Raw genomic sequence first — 23,480 nt, 5'->3', positions numbered from 1 at the left:
TTTGCCTTTAAAGTGCTTCAAGAAAACCCCAAAGGGAGTGAATTTCAGTGACCCTGCTGCAAGGTATGTAAATAAGAGGTGTTTCTCTTTTCCAGATAAGGAATCAGAGGTAAGTGGCCAGAGGGAGGAGGGCACATTGCCATCAGCTAGGTCCAGACTCCAGCCACACTTCTCCCTCAAGGACTGAGCCTGCACAGTGAGGTTTTTTAACCAAGTTGAATCTTCCATCCCCACCCATCACCCTCCATTTCATCTCCAGTACTCCTCAGGATGAGCTGCAGCACCCTCTGCAGTTGTCTGTGCCCCTTCTCTCTCTTTTGGGGGTTTATTGCTGCAAGTTTTGATTGTTTGTTGCCACTGGCCCTGGGTGCAAGGAGATGAAACATCCAGCATTGCTGTGGCACAATCAATGAACAAATTCATGTCTTTCTGTGCTGCTTGCACATCTCTGTGCTGTCCCCTCCAGTGCAAACACACTGGAGGATGGATGCAGGATGAGATGGGATGGGAACAAACTATAAAGCTCTGTGTCAAATGGAAATGTCCTCAGGTCAGCAGGATGAAAGTTTTCTGGGCTCTTACACACCACACCACAATTCAGGCTGGATTGCCAAGGTTCTCTTGAACAATTCCAGAGCATGAGCCCCATTTTTGGGCGTGTTTTGGGATGGATCCCCCAGATCTGATTTGAAATGAGGCAGACTGCCGTGGTTTTGGATGAGGGTCACACAAGCTGACAGAAGCAGAGCATTCAGAGCACCGACAGAAGGCTGGAATATGGTCCAGGTTTGTTCCCTTCTGTTCCATCAAGGAGAGGCAGCAAAGTCTATCACATCAACTGGATCCCTGTCTCCACCTGGAGAGTCTGCAACTCAACAGGAAGAATTCAGGTAAGCTCAGAGGGTGAAAACCAACAAGAGCAGGGCCCATCAGAAAAACCCTCCAAGGCTGCCAAGGACACCGTGAGGCTCGGAGTGACAACACCCTGCAGAGCCACTCTCAGCTGGAGCCCTGGGCTAGACAGATCCCATGCACTTCCCAGCCACTGTCTCTGCTGAGAGGGGCTTGGCAAAGGAGACCTCCCTGCCACTCAGAGCCAGGAGCTCAGCCAAGCTGACACCTCCCTCTCCACGGCTTTGGCAGAGGGCTCTGCAGGAGGAGATCACTCAGGGAAAGGCTGCAGAGAGGTAACTTCAAGATCAATGGCATCACTAAAAAGCTGAAGGAAAAACAAGAACGAGCTGGTATCCCAATGAACTGATATCCCAATATTGAGGACACCTGGATCCAGTATTCCTTGTGAGGCAGTGGATAAACCAGTAAAACAAAATAATGGGAGAGTAGAATGAGGCTCCTGCTTAACCATAAAGTCACAATGAAAACTATCTTGGAGTGGATCCCATTTTGTTTACTGGGATCTGATTCCTCTTTAAGGGTGATGGAGATCATGACAAGTCCAAAAGAGGAGAAGGTCAGGTCAGCAGTGGGAAGCTGGAGGTGCTGAGACAAGGGCTGATGGTAGGAGTCAAATTCCCTCAAATGGAATGGGAACCACCAGGAAAATGTGACCCAGAGAAGAGCTGCTGGAGTGTTGAATTCAAAACACATCAGGCTGCTTTGCTGGTGCAGTCAGCAAACAGGTGGAGAAGCTCTACCACCTCTTCTTTCCCCTCATATTCCTAAAAAACCTTTCACAATTTAGCAAAGTCTCTCCCCAGCAAATACCAGAGACTTTTTTGGAGGTACCTGGCTCAGCCAGGGATTGAAACATCATTTTGCCCCTCTACCTTGATCCCTTAAGTTTTCCTATTTTCCGGATTCCGTACTGCATTAGTGTGTAACTCTGAACTCCATATAAAGTGCCAGCAAGTTCTCCTCACAGCTCAGTCAGACAGAACAATCCTTTTCCAGCCCCAGAACCAAGGACACCATTGCAGCTTCAGGCCCAAAAAGTGCAAACAACAGCAAACTGAGGAGAGCAAACTGGGAGGATGTGACTGCATAACCTGGAGCTGTAATTGGACAATTAACCCCAATATGGAAATGGACCAAAACTTATAAAAGTGTGAAAACTTGTGACCTGTTGTCCATCTTAGGTCTAGCCACAGCTGGGCTCCTGCACTGCCCAAGGTGTATCCTCTGAAGGCCTTTTAATAAATACCTTTCTTTTTTCCCTTTAACAGGAAATTCCTATGCATGAAAGTAGATAAATAATCTGGATCGAGTTGACTGATTACTTAGGTTGCTGAAAATAAACCATATAGTGTTCTGCTAAGTGCAAAACATAAGAAAGTGTGCTAACTTTTTTCCTCACAATGGTAATAGATGATTGCAGTGAGGTAAGCAAGCACATTTTGGTCCTAAGAAAACTGTTATATTGAACACCCTGGACCTGTTAGTTTCGGAACACTTCCATTACTGAGTTTGAGTTAGAATCAAGGGTTAAGATTATCATCTTAAAGGGTTGGATTATCATCCAACCATCACTCTTTTCTTAGGTTTTAATAATGCCACTGCTCACTTCATTTTGCTGCATATGGCTTTGCTACCAAGTAAGCTGTGTGTTTTTCATGAAACATGATTTTAGGTATATGCATTACCTTCATGTATTAACGGTAAAATCCACTTAAATCCCTACTTAATGAAGACAACTACTACTTGCCTGAACAGACCATGCTCTAGGTAGCCTCTCCAGGCATCAGCTGTGTTCACAGGAGGGCAGGGGGTGGGGACAGGCAGGGCTGGGATGGTGGCAGAGCCAGGGGTACTCACGTGTTGTGGAGGACACACCATCCGCAGTGGGGGTCTCCCGAGCCCAGGCACTCGCTGCAGGTCTCGTACTGGCTGCACGACTCCACGGGCACCCTGGTGAGCTGCAGGAGGAAAGGGGACAACCTGTCAGGCTTCTCATGTGCCTCAGAATTGTTATGTGTATTTTGGTCATTTGTGCCGATTGAGACTATATATGTATATTGATAATACATACATTATGAGTATCTTGTGAGATGTGGTATGAGTATTATATAGGATATATATAACATTTGATTTCTAATAAAACAAATCATGAAGGGCACACTAGCCAGAGACCAGGGATTGCTACAGGGAGTAACAAAACCACAGCTGGCAGCAGAGGAAAGGAATCCGAATTGACACACGAAAAAGACTGGCCCAGACAGGAGATGGGTGTTCTCTCTGGAATGAACCAGGAGCCACCCAGCCATGATGGCCCATGAAGATGTCTGACCTAGATCATCTGAGCCATCAGAACTTACATCCAAAAACTTGACAGTGAAAATACATCAATTCCGGGACAAGCTTTGTTGGACTTTTGCACAGAAAGAAACTACATGAATATGGGAAAACCTGAAAAAATATGAGAGTCCTGAATGGAAGACAAGAGACTCTGCCTCGGCCTAGAAAAACTGTATTTAAGCTGGCTCTACCAGGCTTTCTTGGTGAACATTGGGGATTCACTGCGAGAGAGCTCGGATTCTGTGTTGACCCAGCTCTGATCCTGAGGTTCTTCCTTGATTGTTGGCTGTCAGGACTGTATATTGATCACGAATAAATCCTATTTTTATTTTTATTGAATTGGCTGCATCCATTTTTTACCTATAACGGAATGGTTTGATGGAGGTGCCACCCTCCCTGTCCCCTTCCCCTGGTGCCTGTCCTCTCGCAGGAACAGCCGTGCAGCGCTGGGCAGGCAGAGGGATGGGGGTGGTTTGTTCCAGAGCTCAGTCTGGAGCCATCCCTGTCCACATCCCGGTCCACATCCCCGTAGCCTTTCCCTCTCCCTGTAGCCTTTCCCTCTCCCTGTAGCCCTTCATCACTTGCAGGATTTCCCAGCAATCAGCAAATCAGGCAGGCTGTGGGGATGGGGTACCTTGAAATTAAGTTAATTCATTTTGAGATCTTCTGCAGTTAGTTAAACTCCCTGGATCTCATTGATCTCTCTGGTTTTGGACTCTGTTGCTTTCTGGCTTCCTGTGAGAACTGAAGTCTTGTGATGTCTTTGTCTCCCTCCCATGACCTCCTGCCACCACCAGTCCCCACTGCCACCATCACTGCTGGTCCCAGGGAAGCATTAGCTCCACTCCCCTTTGCCTGTGCCTCTTTCCAACCACCTCTTCCCATCCCTGGAGAGGCTGCTCCCAGCAGGAAAGGGACAAAGGCTACCATATTTTCTTCCTGTAGCCCTGCTTTTGCAGCTCAGAAGGCATGAGAGTAGGACCTGAAACACCCAGGTACTGCCAAAATACCACATTTTATCATCTATTTTTCTTTTATTTTTCCTTTTTAATTAAAGTGTTTCAGCAAGAGGTTTCAAAGGTTGAAGGGACTTCCCAGCCTGACCTCCTGTCTCACAGATTTTGATTCCTCTTACATTTTGTAAGCCCCTCACAGCTTTTGAAGCCAAACACACAATTTGGGCCCAATGACCTGATAGTCCCTTTTCCATTGAATAAGCTTCAGAGAGCCTCTGTAATATCCAGTCAATTGCTGGTGTCTTCACCCCAGTTCCTGTCAGCAGGGAGAGTTTATTCCCTCAGATGATAGAGTGAGGTATTATCCTGATGAAACGCCTCTGAGAACTGCCAGCTCTAAACTGCAGAACAGTTACTCCTGACAAATGACGAGGGAATGCACCTGGATCCCAGGGACAATTTTTTTACTTGGCACTGCATTCAGGAGAGTTTGAGCTGTGGAGTGACAGACTAAGATCCATCTTGACTGCGTCTGTAAATGAACCAAGAACTGGCTTTTTAATTTTTCTTTTTATTTTAATATAAATATAGATATCAGGCAAAATTCCAGCTCCGTGTGAAGACCTTTTCTGGTTGTATCAGAAACTGTTTTTCTCAACCCTACCCACAAATCCCAGCTGATAGTTTATAAGCAAAAGCTGAAAATGTGCAGCTTTGCCTCTGGCAAGTGGCAGAAGCTTTAGAAAACTTCAGGTAAAAACATGATGGGGTTTATTTACCATTGCACCACTGCCTGTGCCAAGTCACCCAGAGGAGCCAACTGCGGCTACTGAAAGCCTTTAATGAAAAAGTGAGGATGGGAGAAAAAACTCAAACAAAAACCAACACAAACTCACTTTTCTCAACTGAATCTCTTGCCATGAGCATAAAAACATAACCAGAACAGACCACAGAGTAATAAAAGTTATAAGAACAAGACAGGGAGGGAGTCATTCAGACTCCTCTAATTATGGTGGCCTTGGCAGTGGTGAATTAATGGTTGGATTTGGTGATTTTAAAGGTCTTTTCCAAGATTCTATGATTCTTTCAAAAAGTTTAAAAATTAAGAATGTTTGACCATGAAGGAGGTTGCTCCACTTTCCGTAAGTTTCTGATCAAGAAGGTATCAACTATTCATGAAAAATAAATTTTATGCCTCAGGTTTTTTCACCCAATTAAACTTGTTGAACCCAACAGTCTGTGTTGAATCCAAATTCCAAAAAGACAAAAAATTTTACAAGAAAATACCAAAAGGTATCACATAATTTATAATATCTAATATCTAATATCTAATGTCTATCTCATTATAATTTATAATTTACAATTTATAATTTATAAATTTATAATTAATAAGGCTCACATTATAATTTACTATGTCAGCCATTCCCACCTTGTATTTCCACCTGAGAAAAATATATTGTGAGTTATTTTATCTCAATCACATCAAGCTTGGCCATGTCTGCACTGCGGCCACCAGAGGACTTGAAGAAGGAGCAGATAATTTAGTTTTGAGAGACTGTAAATCTGCCATTCCTCAATCCAGATGCAATTCCCACCTGGTAATTAGAATTTTGTGAGCACAGTTGGGTTTGGCTCTGCAGTTCCCACCCAAACCACCCCCAGTTTGACATATGGTGCTGCTTGATTTATCCTCATTAGCTCTTGGTAGTTCCATCCAGCCTCATCTCTGAGCCAGTTTACACCTGTCTGGTAGAAGTGAGCCTTGGTTGAGAAGTTTAGATCAGAAAATGAACTTTTCCAACACCTGTTGATCCTGGCTTGAATGCTCAGAGTCAAAATCCACCTGTGGCTCTGATACAGGTAGAAGAAAGAAGTCCTAGAGGACTGAAATTTGCCATTTCTTGGCAAATTGCTGTAAAAAGAGTAGATTAAAAGTGCCCTCTCTGTGTTATATTCTTATTAGTTAATTAGCCATCAAAGGATAGCCAAGCTCATTCCAGTGGCAGGAGGAACCTACTGGGAACCCAGATCTTCATCTTTGCAGAAACGTTTTCTTTTCAGTGTGTTTGGGGATATTTTGTGGGATATGTGTTGATTTTAGGAGCACACCTGGCTTGTGCTGCTGCCCCAGAGCCCACAGGGATGTGTCAGGAGCTCCCCACATCCCAAATCCTGCCAATCCCACCAGGGTGTGTCCCGTGTCTATGTGTGCATTATTCCTGCCCTGAAAAGTCCTTTTACAAGTTCACCTCTAGCAGCTTTATTGTGAGATTAATTAAAACTGTACCACGCTGATAAATGTCTTGGGCTGGAAGTGTCAGACCTTCCAATTAATGCAGAAAGAAAACACAAAAAACAAAGGAGCTGCAACAGAAAGAAAAGCCACCTAAGGGTTGTCTGCTGAAAAGAGGAAGAACATCAAGCAAATAAGGCACATCAGAGGTCTTATTTTCCTTTTTGGAGCATAAACTGTAATTAATTCAGCTCAGCTTTCCACGTTGAAGGGTTTGAGAGCTGACTGTGTCCCTCCAGGGAACAGCCACTAAAATGTCAGCAAAAGGGAAGTCCATGCAGCCTCCCAGTTACAGAGCCTTGCCATTACTCACTTGATGAATAATGATGAAGGCACCAGGCAGTGCTGGAGGTGGAAATCTCCATGGCAAACCAGGCTGTGCTTACTCCCTCCACCCCTTCTCCATCCTTGGAGAGCCTGACAAACTCTTCAAGGTTATTTCCCAACCTTGGTGAGGGTCCCTACCCCTGGTTTTTCGTGGGAGTGAAACCTGGATTCAACACTTTGCAGCAAATACCACAGAATCCTGGAATATCCTGGGTTGGATGGGACCCACGAGGATCACTGAAGTTCAATCCTTGATTGAAGGACAGCTCCAAGAATCCACCACATGCCCGAGAGTGCTGCCCAGACATAACCAGGGATTCAGCAGGATTAGAAAAAGAAAGTGTCTTTCTTTCATTTTGGGGTATTAGGAGCCACTTTGGAGTAATTTATATTCCTCCAGTGGTCACAGCTTCGCTGGTATTTTAGTCTCACTGTGCCAGAGCAATATATGGATGTAAGAACAGACTGCTGCTGTTCTCAGGGCTTAAATCCCATATATTAGGAAAATATATGATATCAGGAAAAGGTTCTTCCTCCCCCAGAGGGTGGTTGGGCACTGCCCAGGCTCCTCAGGGAATAGCCACATTCCCAAGGCTCCCAGAGCTCCAGGAGCATTTGGACAATGCTCCCAGAGATTCACAGGGTGGGATTTTAGGGTGTCTGTGCAGGGCCAGGAGCTGCCTGGATGATCCTGGATCCACTGGATAATCCTCACAGGTCCCTTCCAGCTCAGGATACTCCCTGATTGCATCCCCTATTTTATCCCCATTTTATCAAGGAGAGCTGAAGCTGGAAGAGCTGTCCCAGTGTCTCTGAAGGTGTGGGTTTATGGCATCTGAGAAAGTTTGAGGAGGAAGTTCGGGTAACACCTGCTCAGCGAGCACCAGGTTATTAAATACAACATAATCAGGCCCTGGGTTCATGGGAATATTGAAGATATGAAGGTAGGATCCCTTCAGATGCCTGTTCACACGCCTGGTGGACATCCAGGAGCTGCTGTGTTTCCAAAGATCTGCCCAGAGCAGAGGAACAGCTGATCTCTGTCCCCGTGAGAGGCAGTCCCAGAGCCAGGGCTGGACAAGGGGAAGGTGAATCTTGTGTCCTCCTCAAGGGCAGAAAAGGAACAATGAGCAAGCCCAGCTGCCATGGCTGCAGCAGGATTGGAAGAGATATTTCACCTCATCAACACATTCATTCACTGGTCCCCAAAGAGATCACACATGAGTTTCTGGCTCACAAGGACATCTTAAAAATCTGGCAAAATCTGCAAAGTGCTGAATGGTTCAGAGCTCAACTGCTCCTTCAGGGTGGTTCACACAACACCTCACCTCTGATCCTGCCTAAATTCCAAACTGCAGATTCTCCAGCTCCCAGCCTCCCTTCCCCTCCCTATTTCTAGTATGAATGAGTCACAAAAAGTCATTTAAAACAAAATGATTGAGTTTTTTGGATCTGATAGACAGGAACAGCTAATCCTGTTAGAAATTTGGCTCCTGCTTCTGCCATTATACATTCACAAAAGCTCCTGCTATGTGCTCAGTCACAATTTTCTGGCTCCCATTTTTGACTTTTTTATTTCAATATACATTACTTCTTTTTCCCCCTTAAACTGCCAACATTCTGGTCAAAACCTGAATCATTGCTCAATCTCAGTTGTTATAATTGGATGTTAATACAGCAGCAGGATTTATTCAGTCTGATGGACTAAGTTAATTTAAATGTACAAAAAGGCATCTTAAGTAGCCAATTTCCTTCCCAACAGTCAAAAGATACATTTCCAAAACTCTGAACAGTGGCTCTGTCAAGCCATGTGGGTTCTGTGAATGCTGCTATCTTTCAAGGCTCAGCCAGCCCCAAAAAACTGCAGGGAGATTAAGAGTGGAGCTTATTTGATTTCAAAGCCCTGAATAGAGTGTTCATGATAATACAGTTTATTAAATAGAGGAAGGCAAAAAACCACCTGAAGGAAGCACAGGTTGAAGCACTTCTGCACCTTTATAACAGTCAGTGAGGGTGCTCAGTCACCTGCTCAGCATCCCAAGATGCTGATTTTATTCTGGCCTGAATTATGGACAAAGGGACTTGGATTTCCTCTGTCATGTTTGATATCCTGTGCCTTATTACCTGACCTACAGACCTGGTGAAAAAAAAAAAGCAGGAACAGGGAAAAGCAAAGCCCAGGGAGCTGAGGCACATTATTTATTTACCCTGGTGAGAAACAGGACTCACACACAGGGCGATGTCAGACTGCTGGGAGAGGATCTGGGCTGGATCCCAGCCTGCCACTTCTGCAGGATAAGCACAAAACCTGCCAGTCCCACTGGGACAGGGAATGTCATTTCTCATCACACACACCCAAGCTCTGCCTCTTCATTGTAGCCCTCTTCCCAGTAAATCCATGCTTACATCCTTGGAAAACTGGGGGCTTTAATTAAGAGTGATAATTGGAAGCAGCAGTAGCTGTCAAGGCCAAATGACACAATAATTAAAGTGGGGGTCAGTGTCCTGCTGCGTGGCAGGATAAATTACCTGATCAAATGTCCTTGTTCACCCCTGCCTCCAGTTGTGTGTTTGCTGTTTCTCCTCTCCTCTCCTCTCCTCTCCTCTCCTCTCCTCTCCTCTCCTCTCCTCTCCTCTCCTCTCCTCTCCTCTCCTCTCCTCTCCTCTCCTCTCCTCTCCTCTCCTCTCCTCTCCTCTCCTCTCCTCTCCTCTCCTCTCCTCTCCTCTCCTCTCCTCTCCTCTCCTCTCCTCTCCTCTCCTCTCCTCTCCTCTCCTCTCCTCTCCTCTCCTCTCTCTGTTCTGGGCACTTTTGGTGAGAGATTTCCCCACTCTGGCACTGCCAGAGCAAATCCCCAGTCACAACCACACGACACTCACACCAACAGAGGCACACCAAGAAGATGAATAGAATGATTTGGTGCCCACAGCCTCTGTGGCAACAGCTCCAGGAAACTTTGAGTTGAGGCAGAGTGCTGGCAGCTCCTATCAGAAGCTCTCAGTGAAATTTGCTTTGCACACCTTGCAGTGCAGTTCTTCTCTTCATGTACCCCTTGGCAGGACCCTGCCCTGCAGCTGGCTCAGAAAACCCCTCAGATCAGGGGTTTTCTATATAAACCATGCTGGGCTTCATTTCTGATCTATCACGTCTGTCAGTCTTGCAGCTCGTAGGGAGCAGCTCTGTCGTGGCAGGTGTGAAAAGTGAGGGCTTTGCCTTCTCACTAAACTCTGTCTGCAACATCAGAGTCCAATTCCAAGCCAGAAACTCGTGCTCTGTTGAAGGAGAGACCTTTTGCAGGGCAGGATTTGTCTGCTCTCTGTTTCAGATGTCAAGCAGGGATGAGATAAATCACACCCTGGATGTGCCTGTGTCTGTTCACCGAATATAAAGGAGTCTGGACAGCCAGGTCAGGTGGAGACATTTACAATGTACACCACAGTCACAGGGTGAGGTGACTCCCACACCAATGCCACACTTCATTTCCTGCTTTTCCTCAAATTTTGTCACTGAGAACAATCCTCTAATATGTCAGGCCTCTCCTCTTCCTAATCACAGCACCAGAATAACCAGTCACAACACAAAATACATTTTCTTTATTCTCCTGGGAGTGCTGTAGAAATTCTCCGTGTTCCAAAGCTTGTAAATCACTGCAGAACTCCAAAACCCCTGTGTGGTGACAGGGGCTGTGTTTGAACAAGAGCCTTTCCCCATCTGCTCTGTTACAGCCCTCACACCAACCTCATCCCTGCTCTCTCCTCTGGCTCTATTTACAAGGGAGCAGACAACAAAGATTATCTCAGTCCTTTTCTTAAAGGTTTGGCAAGTTCTCAGTTCTCCCTGCTCAGCCTCTGCCCTGTGCTGACCCTTTTTCAAAGAATTCCTCCTCTCTGTAGTGAGTCCCCTCCCAAAAACATCATTGCAGGAGGAGCAGGGGACACAGCATCCTGCTGGGAGCTTGGCTGGCATCCTGGAGGTTGAAAAGTGTTTCACACACTCAGATTTCCACCAGATTCACTCATTTTTCCCTTACCAAGGTTGCCAAACCCTTCCTCAGCTGGAATTGCATCCCATTGGTACAAGGCAGGAAAATCTTTGAATTTCCTTGTAAAAATCAGAGTCCACCAGCTCAGAGGTGTGGAAGGAGAGAGACATGATTCTACCCAAACCTGATGAAACCAACCACCTTCTTCCCCACCCTACAAACCACCAGGTCTGGCTGGTTTCCTCTGCCTGCAGCACTCCATCCTTGTTTCTCTCTGCTGCATCCAGGTACCTTCACACCCCTCTGCCTTGTTTACACTAAATCTTGATCCCCTGGTCAAGTGTTTCACTCTGTAAACTGTGAAACAAATGAGGTTTGGCTAAACATTTGTGTTCAAAAGCCTTCAAAAAAGGAGCTTCATGTCACAATTAATGCAGGGCCAGCCCAGGCTTAATGAGAGCTGGTGCCTGTGTGGCCACTGGAGCGTGGCTGCTGAGCAAGGGAGAGATTGTTACCCAGGCTCCAAAAAGGCTATAAATAGATTTAATTGGGACCTCTGAAGGAATTCATGCCACTGCAATGGGTTTGTAAAGCTCAGCATCCCTTGAAGGCTCTTGGTGAAGGCTTGAACATTTAAAAAACACTTGGAGAAGTTAGGAATTGTTTCTGCTGGTTGTGGTGATTTCCAGGTCATGTTGTTCTTTCCAGATGTTCCCACCACAGAATCAGAGAAAGTCTTGGGTTGGAAGGGACCTTAAAGATCATCTGGTTCCAACACCCCATCATGGGAAGGGATCCTTATCCTCAGTTACCAGTGAGCATCTTCATGTAGATTAATTCTCCTCAGCAGCCTTCTCAGGAATCTCATTGTGTCCATTCCCATCTATTCAGTCCTGTCACCACTACAAATTCCATCTTTACACACTTAACTATGAAGTTCCATCCTAATCCTTATCCTCATTGAACTACCTGGAGGAGCTTTGCCTCCTCTCTCTCCCCTGGCACCCTGACCCTCTCCCAGGTTTCTGGCTCCACCGCTCCTCACCCAGGCAGCTCCTCCAGGATTGTGTTGATCCAACTCCCTTGTGCAGGATGCAACCCCTGCCAGCACTATCAGGCTACAGGAACTGGGGCAGTTTGATAAATGCCCCTTTTTCAGTTACAATCAGATTTGGGATCCCCCAAAATTCCACACAGGAACAGCTGCACTGGCTGGGACCAACACCCCAATATCCCAGTTCCTTCAGTCAGGGCCTGAAAGGAAAGCATAAGACCAGAGTAAACACATTTATGTCTCCAGCAGCTGCCCAGCCTTTGGCTATTTTCATTCAGGGGAACTTCAGTATTTTGTCTGTTTCTCCATCATAACCTGAAAAGCTATTTATTTATTATTTTGGTTTATCCTCAAAATTGCATTGTTGCATCCACAGCATGCTTTGCCAGGGATTTTCACAGATCCAGAGCCCACTGCTTGAAGGAATCACCTGCTTTCATTTGTTCAGGGCTTGATTTTTCAACAGTTTAATTTCATGCCCTGTAATTCTTGTATTTGCAGAGGTGTTGAGCAGTCAGTTCCTATCCATCCCCTCCTGCCACTCCTAAGTTTGCCAAGGTCTCCATGTACCCCAGCTCACCTCCCTCAAGGCTGAGGAGCTCCTGCTTCTTCAGTCACCTCCCGCATGGAAACCACTCTATACCTCTGATCACAGAATCATTAAGGTGGGAAAAGCCCTCCAAGGTCATGAAATCCAACCCAGCCCTGCCAAGGCCACCACAGACCGTGTCCCCAGGTGCCACATCCAGAGGGCTTGGGAGCACTTCCAGGGATGGTGACACCACCACTGCCCTGGGCAGCCTGTTCCAATGCCTGACTGTGGCATTCACATTCTCTGAAAAATCCCTTCACCCAGGATTTTTCTCCTGGGAAGGTGAGAAGCCTCAGGGATAAAGGAAAACAATTCTTATCTCGTTTGCTTCTCCTGTGTTGTGTTCATGTGGAATGAGTTTAGAGATTGTTTACCCACAGGTGGTTGTTTCATTGGTTTCATGTGAGTTGTTTTGATTCATTGGCCAATCAGTGTCAGTACTCTGGAGAGAGTAATAACTTTCATGATTATCTTTTTAGCCTTCTGTTTGTATCCTTTAGTATAGTTTAGTATAGTATTCTTTAATATAATATATTGTCATAAAATAATAAATTAGCCTTCTAAAAACGTGGAGTCAAATTCATCATGCCTCCCTGCCACAAGGATCCGTGCAAATACAATACCTGACCACCCTTTCCATGAACAAATTTTCCTGAATATCCAACCTAAACCTCCCTTGGTGTAACTTGAGGCTGTTTCATCCTGTCCCTGTTCCCTGGAGCACAGCCCGACCCCCCCCGGCTGTCCCCTCCTGCCAGGGACTTGTGCAGAGCCACCAGGGCCCCTGAGCCTCCTTTGCTCCAGGCTCAGCCCCTGCCCAGCTCCCTCAGCTGCTCCTCATCAGACTTGTGCTTATCCTTTCTCTTTCAACCATTTATTTACAATTTTTAGCCACATATTGGGCAAAAGGAGAGGCTACGTGGTGGCTGAGGTCATCTCTTTGTAACCTTCACCATCCTGTGCGCTCCCTGGGCTCTCAAGCCCTTATCTCACCAAAATATATTAAATCACTGCCTTTAACAGGGTGTCACCTCTCAGTTTGAGGCACAGGGGTGTCCACGTCCCTCAGGCTCATCCCAGGTGACAAACACAGCACATGAGATTGACCTGTGACTGTTTTATCAGGTAGCTCATAAATCTTGATTGCTTTTAGCTGAGTGAGTGTGCAGTGGTACTGATCTTCACACAGCTCCCCAGAGCCCACATCTCTTGACACAAAAATGGGCATTTGGATTGCTCCCAGACACCCTCACACCCCACTCCAAATTTTCTCCGCCTATCACTACCCCCTCTCCTTTTACACATTCTCCATGCAGTGCCCTCAAATCTCTCTGACAGGAGCTCCACAGGCAGCATCAATCAGAGTGATAACATCAGCTGAAGAGTTCTGAGGTCACACTGGTTAATCTGCAGCCCAGAATCTTCAGATGTGAGGCAGGGAGAGCTGTGATAACGTTTGCTTGCAGCTGTTCCTGAGCAAACACACACCAAGCCAGCCCACAGCCCCAAAATTGGGGCTTTCAGGGCTATCGCAGCACCTCTGCCTCCCCAGAGCTCTCACCACCAGCAGCCTTTCTGAGGGTTTCACTCAAGAGTTAAGCAGGATTCAGGGAGAAAAATGTGAAGCAGGCTATTCCCAAAGCCTTAAATGTATGTCTCAGTTTATTAAAGGAGAGAAAAGCAGACAGCACTCCCTGCTCAGCTGGTGCCTCAAGGTTTGGGGGGTAATTAGTGCTACCAAAAGGGGCAGTGGCCAGGCAGAGATGCAGGCCACTATTTTGGGGCACATCCATTTGTCTTTAGATATCCCTGCTGGGTTTTTTCGGCATGGAATCAGAGGGAAGAAGATCCCAGCAAAGCCCAGCTCCTTCTCTGTGTGGTTTTAACTCACAAAGGAGGCTTGAAATGCAGAATTCCTACTGAGTGCAGTGAGGGTTGCTCCATCCCAGTGCCCATATTTCAGTGGATGAAGCATTACATGTGTTTTCCCAGCTTTCCCAGGCATTCATCTTGCCATAAAGCGAAAGCCCAAGGATATTTAATTCAGGGATCATATAAATGCATAACTTTTAAGATCAGGAGGGACTACTACATCATCTGTCCTCACCTCCTGTACATCACAGGCCACTACCGACCTACTCTTAGGCTGAACCAGATAATCTGGGTTTAGCTGAAGCATCTTGCCTTAGAAAGATCTCCCATCATGATGTGAAGATACCAGGACAGGGAGAATCCTCCAAATGGCAGCTTGTCCCAGCAGCTAATCACTCTCACCACAAAAAGCTTGCACATGCTTCACTTTTCATGTGAATTCATCAGGCATTGGCTTCCAACCACTGATCTTTATTCTGGTCTTCTTTTCCAGGTTGTAAAGCCCTTGAACCTGCTGTTTTCACCCTGTGAAGATGCTCAGAGATCCTGATCAAGTTATTCCTCAACCTTCCTACTGATAAATTGGCACTGAGATGTTTTCAAACCCCATGAGGACCTTTCCACTCCCTACAAATATTTTTTGTAGGTCTTTAGTCCTGCTTTTCCCGTCTGGCCACAGAGCATGACTACAGCCCTCCCACTCCTCCAAGGGCGCAGAATGATGTCAATCTGCTTCTACAACAGTCCAGACAAGGAAAAAACCCTTTGGAAGGATGTGAAGAAACGGGCCTCTCAATCATTTTAGTTTTCCACTTACCAGCCTGACCTAAATTCCTTCCTGTGGCACAGCAAAGTTTGTGTTTGTTTTGTCTGAGGGAGCCAAAGTGGCCCAACTGCTGTGCCCTGGTCGTGGTTAATGCTGAGCTAATTGTTGTTCCGCTGAATATTTTATCTGTGGGATTTAATATCAACTTCCTGCTCATTCATGAAAGTTTTCATGAGATTTGGGCCCAGTATTGATCCCTGGAGAATACTACTAGGAAAACCCTCAGGCTCTTTGAGAGCTGCCAAATATTAAGCCATTTCAGAGATCTCTTCATGCTATTTTTAGGGTTTGGGACTTCTTTTTTTTTTAACGGGAACAGGCTCTGGAGTTGTCTCAAGCACTGTGTGGAAAGGTAAAGACAGGGCATTGACAAAGACAACTTCATTATTTCCTTCAAGAATGGATCATCTATTTCCTCACAGATTGAAAAATGTCCTATTTTTCATAAAAACATACTGCCCAGATGCCATTTGGCCCAAATCAGGAGCTTCAGATGTATTCAACGTTCTTTAATATTACCCCTTCTAGCCCTCAAGAATCATTAGAGCAGGAGGCTGGATGCTCCTAAATAATGAATGTAGTCCCCAGCATTTGAGATGTAGGATAACTCAGGTCTCAGATGTGCAAGGTCATCCTCAGAAGAGCTATTCGTTAACCAGTGCCTGTTTATTGTAGCTTTACACCTAAATTCCCTGGTGAAGAGCCCAAAGTTAGACAGGATCAACCCGGGCACTGGGAAACCTGTGGAGTTGCAAAAACCTCCTGACTCCTGGTAATACCCCTAAATTTAGGCCTCTGCACCATCCCTGAGCTCGTGCAGCAGCACACAAGGTTCTTATTCCTCCAATTAGTTTCATTTATACTCTGGTGAATTTTTTTCACATTCCTCCCCAGCCAAAGCAGAAAGACGAGACTCCCACTGCACCTTTCTTTTTATGGAACGACAGACCCGGCTCCCAGATTTTCCTGGGGAAAAAACAGCTGGCATGAGGCTCTGCAGAGAAACAGAACTTTTGTCCCTGCAGAGAACTATGCAAATTTGATTTGAGGTACAGCTTTGGTGCCGTATGAAACAGGGAGATCCCGTTTCAGCTCCTCCAGCCAAGCCCTGAGTTCACAAAAGCCGCTGCCGAGCGGGAATGCCGTCCAGGGGGGCAGGGACAGGGCCTGGAGATGGTGTTCTTGGATGACTACAAGGTCAGCGCTGCCAGCTGGCCTGCGCACAAAGCACAGAGACCCAAGAGACCCCACAAAGCCCTTGCCAGCTCGATCCAGGTGGTTCCCAAACTGGCACCCTGAAAGAGAGCGGGATCAGCCCGCTAAGGCACCTTAAAGGAGCACTCCACCTCAAAGATCAAAGGCATGCTGGCTCCAGGGCTCTGGTTACACCTGCCTCCCTTGTGGGCAGCCCTTACAAAAGGGTTGGGCTGGGGGATTTGCTCAGGTGCATTTCACAGTGCTCACCAAAAAAAAACAACCACAAATAATCCAACCCCCAAATACCCTTTTGTCCCTGGCCACAAAGGAGGGAGCTGTGCTTGGCATGTCATGCAAGGGGACAGAAATGAGAGCAAGGAGCAGTGCCAGGGGCTCAGAGAGCACCTCTGAAACACAAGACACCCTGTGCAGCTCAAAGGAGCCTCTCCTCCCAGCAGCTGGGAGGGCAAAGCTTCCTTACTGCCCCAGTACCTCCCTGCAGGTCTGGCTCACAGGCAGGTGACATTTCTGCCTCCTGACAGGACACTCCTGACCCTCCTGAACCCCTTTATCCATCTCACCCTCATCTCAAAAAGAAGCCAGTGGTTCAAAGAGCTTGGAGCCCCCTGAACCCCTTTATCCATGTCTCAGCCTCACCCCAAAAAGAAGCCAGTGGCTTCAAAGAGTTTGGAGTCTCCTGAACCCTTTTATCCATGTCTCAGCCTCATCCCAAAAAGAATCCAGGTGCCTCAAAGAGTTTGAAGTCTCCTGAACCCCTTCATCCATGTCTCACCCTTATCCCAAAAAGTAGCCAGTGGTTCAAAGAGTTTGGAGTCCTCCTCTGAACCTCTTCATCCATGTCTCACCTTCATCCCAAAGGGTTTGGAGCCCCCTGAACCCCTTTATCCATGTCTCACCCTCATCCCAAAAACAAGACAGTGGCTTCAAAGAGTTTGGAGTCTCCTTGCAGAGCTCAGGGCACTTGGCTTCTCCATCTCTGAGGTGACTTTCTTATTGCTGCTCTTTACTCCTCCTTTCCTCCAGCCAATGCAGACACACTCACAACAGGGTCAGTGCCTCTCATCCGTGGTTCTCAGGCACTTCCAGAAAGGAAACAGGAAATAAAAAGCATCAGGGATGAGAAGAAAGCCAGGCCTAGCACTGATGTGACTGCCTGAAGGTCAAACACACTCATCCTTTTATTGGCATGAGAATTAACACCAGCTTTATTAAAGCAGTCTGGCCACTGTCTAAATACTGCTGTGGCCACACTTGGCCTGGCTAAGGAACCCTCTGATGCTGGACTGGCTGAAGTGCAGGGAAGCTGGGCAAGCTGATATCCCTTCTCCTGAGCTCTGGACACTGGGTCTGCCTCCTTCCAGCCACAACAGGCTTGTGGCACTCACAGGATCAGAAAAAGTGCTGATGATCCCCAATCCCACTCCTCCTGAGCCGTTCCCGGGTGTGCACACCCCCAGCCTGGCAGCCAGCTCACAGCATTTGTAAGCCCTGTCAGGTTTGTACAGCACAGCAAAGGGGCTGTGGGGAACATTTCTTTTATTTATCAGATTCCATTTCACACCGGTGAACCATAAAATTATAACCACAGCTTTTCCCGGCCTGTTACGGGTCTGTGACATCTGTCTGTCTGTCTCTCTCCTACCCACACGGGTGCAGCCTGGTGGCAATAATGGATGTCCTGAAGGAGCAATTTCACCTCTGCTTCCCCAGGATTACAGCCTGCCTCTTCCCAAAGCAGCAATCCCTGCCCCTGGTTTATTAACCCAACAGCAGGCGTGGAGAAAAGCCCTCACCCAGTACAGGCAGGAGAGTGGTTTCCTCAGCATTTATGGAGAGCAGGAAATTAGGAATGTGTTATCAAGCCAGATGAGGATCAGGTTCAAATCTCCCCAAAAATAATAGGTGAGGAGGAGAGTTTCCTTCCAGCTGCCTGGGATTTTACATAAGGAGAGCTGTAGATGTCCTGCTTTAATGCCAGGACTTACAATATGACCTTTTTGGCTCATGTTTCAGGAAAACACAAGAGTTCATGCTCCTGTTCCTTTATCTCCTCCAGAGGACACGCAGATCTTATAGGTGTTTGTCCCAAAAGGAGGTGAAGGAAAAGTGAGGTTTAACGCTTATTTGATTTCTTGTTTCAGCAACCACTCCCTGAATCAACAACTCCAAACATCCTTTCCTGTCTGAAGATCTTATTTATACCTTTGGAAACAGAAATAGTCTGGAAAGAAAGGAGTGCAAGCCAGGTAGGAGCCCAGCTTTAATCCCTTCCTGGCCAGTGACCCTTTATTTACAATTTATTTAATCTCCAATTCCCTCCATGCAGCCAAAGCCTCCCTGAAATGGACACAAACCCCACCCAGGACTATTTCTGCCCATTTCTTATGAAGGGAGGTGGGATAAATCTGGAGCAGGCTTTTTTTTTTTTTTTTTTTTCCCCATGCACAGCAAGGGTTGGATCCTATTTGCAGCTCCCAAGGATGCTGTGAAGCTCCGGGACTGCTGGGATTGCCTGGTGCTAATGGGGGATGTTTAGAAAAGCATGTTCTGAATCCCTGGAAACATTTAGCTCAGCTCAGTTTGTTTTCCTAAAAGATATGAAATATTGCTGAGCTGAGGGCTCAGAGCAGACATCTCCCCGAGGAGCTCTGTGACCTGAGTTATGCAGATCACATTAGACAATCACACCAGTCTCTTTTAGCTTTCAATTCCATGAATTTATAAGTAGTCACCAAATAGTTCCAACCATAATTGTCAGCCTGGGCTGAAAAGAGCTTAGCTAGGCACACAGGCTTTATGTGAAGTGAAAAGTTTTTATTATTATTTTTATTATTTTTATTATTATTTTTATTGCAGATGGGTTTCATCTGGCTCAGCTTTAAACTCCATTTTCTCCATCAGGATGCAGATTTCACAAGACAAGTTGCCTGACCCTGTGACCAGGTCTATAATGGGACTGGGACAGTAATTGCCATATTTGCCAGACAAGGATGAATTGCTTCTTCCAGATGAGCCACACAGACAGCAGAGATGAAGTTTATCATTGCCCTAGATGTGTTTTGTTTTCTGCTGATGCATAAACATCCCAGCAATTAGTTTGCTGTGTTAGAGGCTCCCTGTTCCACCTCCTTTTCCTGAGGGTTTATATCAGAGTTTTTGTGGGCTATTGACAGCAGAGGCTTTTAAGACAATTCACAGGGAAATAACGACTTAAAAAGAGTGGTCAGACAATGGAACCTGCCCAAGGGAGGTCAGACATTGGAGCCTGCCCAAAGAATCCCATCCTTGGAAGTGCTCAAAAAACACCTGGATGTGGCACTTGGGGACAGGGCTCGGTGTTTGCCTTGGCAGTGCTGGGTTAATGGTTGGTCTCGATGATCCTGGAGGGTTTTTTCCAGCCTGAACAATTCTGTGGTTCTGTGGCAATTCCAGCACCTTCAAATATTAGTGCACAAATCTGAATTCTTTGCTGTTTTGGAATCTGTCACAGATTTAGAGCATTTGTGATGCTGGAAACTCTGGGAAAGAGGAGGATGTTGGCTGGTGGTGTAAAAGATATTTACCAAGTTGAGAGTAATTAATTCAATTCCCACCTAATTAGACCAGGCTTTCAAAAAAGCCCCCAGCCCTCTCCTACTGATTTCATAGAATGGTTTGGGTGGGAAGAGACCTTCAAGGTCATCCAGTCCCACCCCCTGCCATGGGAAGGGACACCTTCCATTATCCCAGGGTGCTCCAAGCCCCATCCAGCCTGGCCTTGGACACTTCCAGGGATCCAGGGGCAAACACAGTTTCTCATTTCCTCCAAGACCTTGGTCTGTAGCATCAGTGAGACCATCACTGGTGGTTCCTACAGCTTGACCACATCTGAATCCCTAACTTCAAATTCAGAGTAGCCCATGAAAAATCATCAAAACTGGGTTTTTTTGAATGCAGACTGAGCAGTTCCCCCCAGGTCATGTCTGCAGAAATCATAATCCTTTCATAAAAGAATCTAATTGATTAATTTTCCTATGACTCCAGACAGGTCAGATCTCAGTAAAACTCCATTTCACCAGAACATTTAGTTATAGTTTAGAATTAATTTCTCAATTTCCTTGGCTTTGTTTGTGGTTTTAATTTTTTTTTTCATACAATTTGTCAAGCAGAAGTTGATGCATGGCCCTCCTTGCAAAGGATAGCTCAGAGACCAATTAGTCAACCCAGGGATGGGCAAACTCCTCCTAACAGAACTGCAGGACTGCCACAAAATGGCAGCTAAACAAAGATCTATCTAGCTTTTAAAAATATTAACCTTTTTATTGACACTGCCATCTATCAGAAGGTTTATTCTCTGAGTGACAAGGTGGGGGAAGCCAAAAGCTGAGATAAAGGCCACCAGGTCCCCCATCACCCCACAGATGGGGAGCAAATGCCCAGGGGTGCTTTTAGGCATAAAGGCTCACTAAGAAACCATTTTGGCAAAATAACGGAGATTAAAGCATGATTTAGAAGTACAGTTTATATCAAAAGCTTCCTTAATTACTTAGAAATTGACAGATTTAATAAAAACTAATATCCAGCTCTCTCCATCTCCTATTTCTGCTGTCAACTCCAGCGAGAATGCTTCATAAAAGGGGAAAGTGTCCTATAAAAGCCAGGGTCTTGTATTAGGTATCTGCATTTCCTAGCACCTAGAGAACGGTTTATAATTTGAATTATGAGTAATTTAAGTCTTCTAAATGTCCAGGCAGTTACTATTTTTTAAATTAAAAGTCACATTAAAGCATTAAGCTGCAAAATGTTGGGGTGGTTTTTTTTGAGGGTTTTTTTTTTTTTTTTTTGAGGTTTTTTTTCCCCTGCCTTTGCTTGCAAATGCATCACCAGGAATGTTGTTTAGAATGAAAGAATGAGGACTAAAACATAAATAACCACCTTAGTCCTTGTCCTGGGGAAATTCTGTCCAACAATGGAGAGAATCATTGCCAGGGCCCACTGCAAGGGCTGAAATTAAACTTCCACAGGGAGATGCTGGTTCACACAATTCAGTCCACTGAGCCCTGACAGATTGCAAGGAGCTGTTTTTAGGTTCAGCACATCAGAGAGGAGGCAAAAAAACTTGTAATTTGCAAGTTGTGCACCTGAACTTAGAAATGCTGAGCTGGTTTCGGAGCAATAAGAATAATCTTTTTTCCAAAATAAACCTTTCCCCCCAGAAAGGAATTAGAGGATCAGGAGTTCTGCTGGAAATACCTGTGGTAGCAGTTTATCTGGGACAGCTGGAGGGGTGGGAGGTGGGCAGAACTTGAACCCAAAGTACAGCAGATGAAGGGTCTGAGGCAGAATAATCCTCCAGAGATCATAATTTGGATAAATATATATGAGCCAGCAGTAATAAGTCATTAATGAGTAGAAGTCTGGGAGATCTCTCTGCAGAACCTGTCCCTGCTTGAGAGATGATTGTCCCTGTCACAAGAGATCACTGAAATCCTGGGTCTCACATCCTGAGAGGCAGAAATGGTGAGTGAGGACAGTTAATTTTCACCTTTCATGAGAACAAGAGATGCTCTTCAAATTGTCCACCAAAAGGAAGGAAATTAAAACCTCTCCTGGTTGTTAGACAAGAATTCTCAGGCTTGGAAAACAAAGCTGAATTCCCAGAGCATCCTTGAGCTCCCCTGGCTGCCGGATGTTGATAAGCTCAGGACAAGCCCCACAGATTATTGGGAAAGGAGTGGGGTCAGAGTGTAGCTCCACCTTTAACAAACTGCTTTTCAGTTTTTACCTTTTCTGCTTTGTTTTCTCCAGGTCTGTGCAGCCACTATTTCTTTATCCAGCAGGATTGGAAACTGGAATCTGCTCAGTGCTGTTTGTGAGGCAGGATCTCACCTGGAGCTCAGGCTTGGGGAGCTGTTTCCTCCTTTTTAGAGGTTAAAAACATCGGCCTCAAAAGAGGGATTTGCTAGAGAAGCTGTTCTGCTCTTTTCTCCTCAATTTTTTTTTCCAGTTAAACTTTAAGGAAAGGCTGAGGATTGCAAATGTGATATTTGGCTAGGAAGGATTCTAGCATGAGGAACCACAACTCTTCCTCTTGGTTTGAAAAGACCAGTCTATTTAAGGTTCAAACCCATCTGTTGCTCCATCCCCACTGCAGCTCCATCCCTTTTGTTGCCTGGCTGCCAGCAGAGAGGATGCCACTTTCCTTCCTCTGGCTCAAACCCGTGGTGTTGCTGATGGTACAGCACGGATTATTCCCTAAATCTTGCTTGTGTGACGATGTGACATCTCAACAGAACTCCCTGCCAATGCTGTGTAAAAAACACTCCCAGCTGATGCCACCGTCACAGACAGAGACATTTGCCTGGGAAGTTGCTGCTGCCTTTGAAAACAGGAAAAGGGCAGGCAAATAAACCTCCTCCTACTCAGTTCGCTCCTCTAATATTGCCTGTTACCTGCTGGGGTCCTCAAAATTTAAAGCCAGCTTCCTAATCTCTTCCTGAATCCAGAAGAATTCCAGATTTAAGTGGCAAAACCTTCAGATTCTGGGGTGTGGGAAACCCACTACATTGTCCCTTACCATGGAGTCATTAAGGTTGGAAAAGACCTCCAAGACCATCAAATCCAACCTTCAATCAAAATAGCCCTAGAACCACAAAAACCCACTAAACTATAGGGTGAAGTTCCAGATCTGTTCAGTTTTTGAATGTTTCCAGAGGTGGTGAGCCCACCACTGCTTTTGGCAGCCTGTTCCAATGCTTAACCATTCTTTCAGTGAAGAAATTTTGTCCAGTATTCAATGTGTACTTCCCCTGCCACAACTTGAGCCTGTTTCCTCTCGTGCTGTCACTTGTCTGGGAGAAGAGCCTGACCCACTGACCCCCACCTCACCACAAGCTCCTTTTAGGTAGTTGTAGGGTGAAATAAAGTCTCCCCTGAGCATCCTTTTCTCAAGAAAAGGAATTCTTTTTTCTGCCAGAAAGATCCTCAGCACAAAGCCCCACATCTTTTGCTGAAGGTTCCTGGTGCCTGAAGGTGGAGACTGAATTAAGTCCTAGCTCTCATACTCAGAGTAGAAGCAGAACTACTACTGTGAGTAGGACTTGTGCTGCTTCATCTGCATTTCCCACCTGT

At 46.0% G+C, this 23,480-nt stretch overlaps 1 protein-coding gene across 1 annotated transcript in view; it reads right to left on the bottom strand.

The window, feature by feature from the left end:
- Positions 1–23,480, bottom strand: part of PLXNA4 (plexin A4) — a 458,075-nt gene that overhangs the window by 158,236 nt on the left and 276,359 nt on the right. Inside the window, exon 5 of the mRNA XM_039699488.1 lies at positions 2,773–2,873. Within this exon, the coding sequence (XP_039555422.1) occupies positions 2,773–2,873 (101 nt within the window). The remainder of the gene's footprint in view (positions 1–2,772; positions 2,874–23,480) is intronic.

Source organism: Passer montanus, unplaced genomic scaffold (genome assembly GCF_014805655.1).
Source record: "Passer montanus isolate IOZ18808 unplaced genomic scaffold, ASM1480565v1 scaffold135, whole genome shotgun sequence".
Classification (NCBI taxonomy): Eukaryota; Metazoa; Chordata; class Aves; order Passeriformes; family Passeridae; genus Passer; species Passer montanus.
Note: the sequence above shows the minus strand (reverse complement) of the source record. Positions and strands in the feature narration are given on the sequence as shown.